This window comes from Berghia stephanieae, unplaced genomic scaffold (genome assembly GCF_034508935.2).
Source record: "Berghia stephanieae isolate SIO BIC M18660-M18661 unplaced genomic scaffold, UCSD_Bste_1.3 scaffold696, whole genome shotgun sequence".
In the NCBI taxonomy this organism is placed as follows: domain Eukaryota; kingdom Metazoa; phylum Mollusca; class Gastropoda; order Nudibranchia; family Aeolidiidae; genus Berghia; species Berghia stephanieae.
Window position 1 is genome coordinate 703 of NW_027628577.1, and position 7,020 is coordinate 7,722.

The following is a 7,020-nucleotide window of genomic DNA, read 5'->3' on the forward strand; positions in this document are numbered from 1 at the left end:
TAAATAACTTTCCATTTTTCACACTTTTCTGACTACCTATTCCCTTTTCTATTGTGTTTTTGTGTGCTTTATAGTATATTTTGAGAAGTTGTACTTCGATAACATTATTTCTGAGATATTAAGGTATCGATTTCCACCAAAAGCTTAAAATCAATTTTTAAAAGGATTTTCAATGATAATTCGATGTGGTTTATTCTGAAACATGCTTGAGTTCAAAGGAGCCATAATCCAAAGATTTCCATGAATTAAATTTCTGAGTTATTTCCATTCATTTCAATTATTATCACACATCACCCATCAATGTTTCTGCATTATTTATGTTATCCATTGTATTTTTTTCCCCTTTGATTTAAAAACTTTTTTTTTTTAGATTATCATTTTCATTTTTACTTTTTAATGGTAAAATTTAATAAAAGTCTAATTTGAAAAAGCATGAAATGAAAAAATACGTTGATCACTTTTGAGTAAAGTAAAGGTACACAAGTATACTTACCTCGTTGAAGACGCCATGTAGAACCCCAGTGATACAATAATTAAGGCCTTTTTCAGACAGTTTGGATTTTTATTTTTTTTATTTAGATGAAATGATGCTATTGGTTTTTTTTATTTTAAAACAATTAGAAGATGCAAATCTCAGCTTTGCTCTAAAATAACAATTTTTAGTATAAATCATGCAAAGTCCAATCTGCCATAACAGAAGCCTCTAAAAGACAAAAAAATTTCCGATCCTCCCAATGTAAATTCCTCTATTTTGACTCTGTGTATAACAGAACCTGTTGAACACAAAAACAAACTCTCCCGTTTGACTGGGCGGGATTCCTGACTGCCCATATTGGGCAGGGAGGTCACTTACTATACCCCTATATCTGTTTTCCAATTTGCTTTCTCTCTTTGTCTTGGAATGAGATTACTTGCTTTTGTCGGAGTTCTTTTTCGATGCATATATGTGTTTTTGTTTTTTTTCTCATAAGGAAACGAGGCCTCCTGTTCTTGTTATGATGAACAAATACATGCAATAGGAGAAACCGAAAAGTCCAGTTGAGAGCAAACTCCAGTTTGCTTATCTAAGTAAATGATGATGTCAGTGGTGTGCATTCCCCAAAGTAATGCTGACTCAAATAGGATTATTAGTATGGGAAAAAAACATGACTAAGGATAGTCATATATGTCATCAGAACATTAGAGTCATTGCTAGTAAATAAGATGAACATTGGTGAAGAATTTTGTTCAAATTAGTAAATACTGAAGAAATGCAAGAAAAGCACTAGAGAGTTTCTTGCTTCCTTTCATTTTACAACTAACTCAGACCTGGACCATAAATGTATGTTCTCTCTCAAATAATTGGGATTTTTTTTTTTTTGGTACCATAAAATAAGGACCTGCTTATTGTATTATAAATGAGTTGGGAAAAGTGACGTGATTTGACTAGTCAATTGACGTGTCATATCTATGTTGTGTTTCTTAATTAATCCATATTTTATTCCTGTTGGTCTATTTTTGCTTGTTCAGAAAGTTCCAACAATTTTTTCACCAACCATTTACATGCCTGTATAATGCTTTTAGAGTCTACATATGTTCCTTTTAGTAAGTCTCAGTTGTTTTACTTTTTCTTTTCAAATAGTCCTTCAGAGCCTTTAAGCCCATAGATTGGAGTTAATCTAAGTTTTTACAGCATGAAACGGGCAATAGCAATGGTTTGCTACCCTTTTGGTAGTACTCAAGTCTTTTGCAAAGTACTTTTCACCTGATCTAGCAGATCCAGCTACCCATTCACTGCTGGGTGGACAGGGGAATCAGAAAAAAATCTTGGCATCATCAGTGATTGACCTGTTCCCTTTGTATGTGAAGCGAGTACTCTACCAGCTGAGCTATCGAGACTCCTCTTACTTTTTCTTGGGTGCTTATAGATGCAAATCCTATAACTTTAACATCTTCTTTGTTTTTAGAATGCTGAAATGATTATTGCAAGTGATGTAAAACCCAAATTATAATCAACTATATTTTTAAAGCCTACCATTTCACTTACAATTCTTTTTCAGTTGCCATGTGTCTTTCACTTTTTCTGGATGAAAATGTCTGCCTCCGAGATATTCAAGATAAGATGAAAGAACTGAGGGGAGTTGGAGCAATGGGATCGGTAAAAGTGAGCCTTATTACTACTTCAGAATAATTTAATGGATCAGAGGTTACCAAGATAATCAATAATAGTCAATGAGGTAGTGCCATTAAAGAAGAACAGAAAATTCTTGTGTTCTGGGATTTTAATTCATGCATGGATGGGTGGCCATCCATCACTTACTCAAGGAAGAACACTATTGAATATAGCAGAAAACTAAGCCTCCACCTCATGTTCATGGGTTTCTCAAACGAGAGGTTCAAGAATAAATAGTCCTTCGAAAACTCAAGGCATGTTTTACAAGGCATTGTTGAACACGTTTCCATGATGCTACATGGAGGCTCTACAAACTCTTGTGTCCTTGACAGGATCTTCTGACCTCCCATGGTGGAATCCCCCCCCCCCCCCCCCCCCTCCCAAAAAAAAAAAAAAAGAAAAAAAAAAAGAGATAACTTGCTGTGTCTTCTATCCCCCATATCTGTTTTGCCTTTTCCATGTTTCTCTCTGTCTTTGTTATAAATTGACTCCTGAACTAGGAGGGAGATAGTAGAATGTATAATACTTTTTATTGAGAGATGATATTTTTGCCTTGTAAATCACCTCTCTATTATGTACTAATATGGTTATTTGTTTTGAATTATTGTACTTTGTTAACATCTGAGTGTATCCTATTTGGCAGGAGTTGTTGCTTGTGCCTGGACGGGACTTCTAGGTAATGTCAAAATAGGCGCATTGGTGGATTCCTCTTGGAATATTCTAGTGCCTATTTGAGCCTATCCCCTTTGTCTTGCTTTTTCTTTTGTCCTTTTAACTTCAGATCTACAAGTTCTCTATATCATCTTCATATTACTGGCACTGAACTGACCTCACAATATCGCAAGTTCTGTAAAACTCTTATAAAAACATACTATTGTGTCCCAATGTTTGTAGGTATTAGAAATAACTAGAAAAATGGGATTTAAATTCTGTCAAGGGTGGATGGCATCCATCACCTGATCTAGGAAAAACACACTTGAGTGTAGCAGAAAACTAATCCATGATGCCCCATGTTGTGTCCATTGGCCCTCAGAAAAGCAAAGGCATGTAGGTAGATGTGACTGTATGATCCATTTATGTTTGGTATCCAATGAAACCAGTTTGTCTGCTAAACAATCATAACCACCACACAAAACTGTAATCTTTAATGTTTATAATCTATTAGATTAAATTAGTACAGTGCAACCCCTGGATAATGACATCTACTGGGATTATGTCGTTATCCAGGAGTGTCATTATTCTGAGGTTGTTAAGATGGTGGAAAAAGGGGGAATTGTGAGACCCTTGAATACATAACAGTGCTATTTGCGAACCAGTGCCTGAGAGAAGACACGTCCCAACAATGTTAGAATGTGTATTTCTCCTATTAATATATCATTACGCGTTCACTCTCCAATGTGTAATGTCATTGTTTTGATCGTAAACAGTACTCAAATGCCATTTAGCAAAACTAAGAATAAGTCAAGAAAATCAAATCAAGTGCCATATGATAATACCGAAAGTTTTATTAAAGTGCACCAAAATTTACAAGCACATAAAATTGGTAGACTCACATTTTGTCATTAAAAACAAAAACAATGAAGAAAACAACCCAAAAAAAAATAGGTATAAACCACAATGATAATATCAAATTTGGACTGATTTTTAGAAAAGCAACTGATATTTCAAATAAAAAGACATAGAGTGAAAGAGGCTGTTCTTGTTTTCCTTGCTATACCAACATTTTGTAATTATAAGACAATAAATATCCATAATTGCCTCCATTGGATATGACATTGCCCGATATCAGTTAACCTCCACTGACCTCAGACAGGTAGCCAACAGGGAAGGTTAATAGAACCTTGAGAGTTCTCCATTAATACACTTCTTTTGTTGTGTCTCCATATGAACTAGCATTGATTCCATGCAGTGTTGTAAACATGTGTTCTGATTGGTCGGAAACTAAGCGATCTCATTGGGAGGGGAAAAAAGCGTTTTTTATTGGTTAAGACTACGAGATGACGATGATCTAGTATCAAGCATTGGTATTTACTGCAGATTATTGTTATAAACAGGGGTTTTGCTAAAATGTATGTGTCACTATTTGTTTTTTAAAATTCCTAATAACATATAGCAAAAAAGTCGGGACCAGTTGTCGTTATCTAGGAGTTGTCGTTATTCAGGGGGGGGGGGGGTTAGTTATCCAGAGGTTGCGCTGTAAGTTCTTTTCACCTCTTCGGCAGCCTGCGAACTATAACAAAGAGCTGAGTGTTGTCAACTTTATTCATCTAGAGATATATTAGAGAGAACTAATCAATTCTTGAGAAAAATTACAAAGAGTTGAGTGTTGTCAACTTTATTCATCTAGAGATATATTAGAGAGAACTAATCAATTCTTGAGAAAAATTACAAAGAGCTGAGTGGTGTCAACTTTATTCAACTAGAGATAAATTAGTGAGAACCAATCAACTCTCTGGCGGACTAAGCCAAATGACGTCAACTTCATTCAAGTAATGAAACTGAGTGAAGTTTTTTAAAGTGCGGCTATGTGGTCTTGTGGTATGACACCTGCTTTAAGATCAGAAGGTCCTGGGTTCAACCCTCGCTCGGCGCATAGTTGAGTCCTTGGAAAAGACTTTTTACTCACATTCTGTCACAGTACTCAGGTGTAGAAAGAGTACCTGGCCATTAACAGCGTTGTCTTTGTCCGAAAAAATGATCATATTGCCTAACAGGCGTCATGTCCCGTCCTACTTGTTAAATGTTTCTGTTGACCAGGGACCCCTTGTAAAGCGCTTTGAGCACATTTAGTGGATATTGCGCTCTATAAAAAAAGCTCTTTTTTTTTTTAAAGTGAGAAATTCTCAATTTTCATTTTTTATATCAAGGTAGAATGGGGATTAGGCACTTTTGTCATTGTTTTGTTTGTTCTTTTAAAATTATTACTTTGGTTATTAAAACTTATTATTCTGTCTTTTTAAAAAAATTTATTTCAGCAATTCAACTTTGTTGGTGATTTTCGAGAGATACTTAAAGCGTACAATCTGAGAACCATAAAAGCAGATCGACGTGCCTCAAGATAGCAATGTCTCCTCGTCACTTATGTTTTTGATACCTACCTAATAAAATTTTGATTGCATTCCAACATTTGAAATGATTTGTTATTTGTCTCCATGCTTGCAGATAAAAGTCTTTCCAAGCTCTGTGTTTCATGTTCCAAAATGAAATCATTGGTTTTACCCAGGCCCTTTCTAATAATAATAATAATAATAATAATAATACTTTATTGCATCCCAAAAAGGAAATTTTTTGTACAGACGTGTTGTAATTTACACATAAGATAAAAATACAATGGAAATAGGATGTATATATATAAAAAAGGAGCAGCTCTATAACCAGAGCTGCGCTTAATAATATGAATAATTTCAACACTGTAAAATAGTTAAAACTGTCACTATAAATTGAAAATTGAAAAGATTGCAAAACAAATAAATTAATAAATTAATATTTATATTTTTAAAAAGTAAAAATGAGAAATAATTATATAAAATGATTATTGCTTGTTGTTATAAAGCCTAATACTGGACGGCAGAAAAGATTTTCGGTGTCTCTCTGTTTTCGTTGAAATAGAGAAAGGGCGACCACTTCTTTCTGACATAATAATTGATGGTCTTAGTGGATGATACTGGTCATTTAATATTTTAGTTATTTTATTTATACAAAATTTCTCGTATAAAAGATCTACATCGTCAACATCATTTATATAGCGTTTAATGGATTTTTTAATATTTGAATTTATTTTGTTCCTTTCCACTGCTAAGCAATTGCCTCCCCAAGCTGTTATACAAAATGACAAAACACTTTCGATTACTGCTCTATAAAATAATGTGCAGAGGGTTTTATCTATTCTAAACTGAGAGAGTTTCGATAAAAAATATGTACGTCTGCACATCTTATGCCTAATTATTTTCAAGTGTTCATCCCACTTGAGCCTGTCATCAATCGTTACACCAAGGTATTTGTAGTGAGGAACTCGCTGGACGAATTGGTCCTTTAATTTTAACGGTTCTATCGGTTCCTTCACTCTCCTAAAGTCAATCACTAGCTCCTTTGTCTTGCTTATGTTAAGCTCTAGGTGGTGGGCTTTTGTTTTTACCCAGGCCCTTTTTATATATTTAATCCAGAAACTGGGTGGGGTTTCTGACCTCCCATAGTGGGCAGGGAGGTACATACTGAGTCGTATATCCCCTTATATCTGTTTTCCAACATGCATTCTGTCTTTGTCTTGGAATGAGATTACTTGGTTTTGTCCTGGCCCTGGCCGGAGACCTATCTGGGAGGGAAACAAGTCATGCATAGTTATTGTTTTGGGAGATGGTATTTTTTTCCTTGTAAATCATCTCTCTGTTATGTATTTTTATATTTGTTATTTTGAATGTATAATGTAAGCATTTGAGTGTATTCCTCTTTGTTGGATTTTGTGCTTGTGTCCGGATGAGACATATAGGTGATCTCAAAGTACATTGGTGGTATGCTCTTGGAATCTACATCTGATCCCTATTTGTTCCCAGTGCCCCTATGTCTTACTTGTTCTTGTGTGCTTTAATTGTAATTCTAGACCTTTTTACTATCCCATTATCTTCCTTTTTGCTGGCGCTGATATAACTTAAATGTGTTGCAAGCGCCGTAAAACCCTTAAAAACAAACAACATATATTTAATCTTTTGCTGAGAATGATACAGAGTAATGGTTGTATTGTTTCCCTATGTAAATCATCAATATTATAAAAAATATAAATCATATCTAATAATAATAAGCATTTTAGTCTCTTCCATAGTCGAGATCCTTTGCTTGTCTGTGTAGGAGTTTAAAGTTGCCTTGAATCAGAC

The 7,020-nt window shown here is 34.5% G+C and overlaps 1 protein-coding gene across 2 annotated transcripts; it reads left to right on the top strand.

Annotated features, from left to right (window-relative positions):
* Window positions 1-1,603: 1,603 nt before the first annotated feature.
* Window positions 1,604-5,890, top strand: LOC144962208 (cyclin-dependent kinase inhibitor 3-like). 2 transcript variants are annotated; one of them, XM_078895133.1, is made up of 2 exons: window positions 1,604-2,137; window positions 5,128-5,890. In XM_078895133.1, the coding sequence occupies exons 1-2, from the start codon at window positions 2,045-2,047 to the stop codon at window positions 5,212-5,214; spliced, it is 180 nt and encodes a 59-aa protein (XP_078751259.1). In that variant the 5' UTR covers window positions 1,604-2,044; the 3' UTR covers window positions 5,215-5,890. The 2 variants fall into 2 exon arrangements, with proteins under 2 accessions (XP_078751259.1, XP_078751258.1); XM_078895132.1 differs by having other exon boundaries at window positions 1,966-2,143; window positions 5,128-5,282.
* Window positions 5,891-7,020: the final 1,130 nt, after the last annotated feature.

Bases quoted from the DNA above. Each gene is read 5' to 3' on its own strand.
- LOC144962208 (XM_078895132.1), top strand. From the start codon at position 2,045: ATGTGTCTTTCACTTTTTCTGGATGAAAATGTCTGCCTCCGAGATATT. The intron at 2,144-5,127 runs GTGAGCCTTATT...AATTTATTTCAG, and splicing joins GAGCAATGGGATCGGTAAAA to CAATTCAACTTTGTTGGTGA.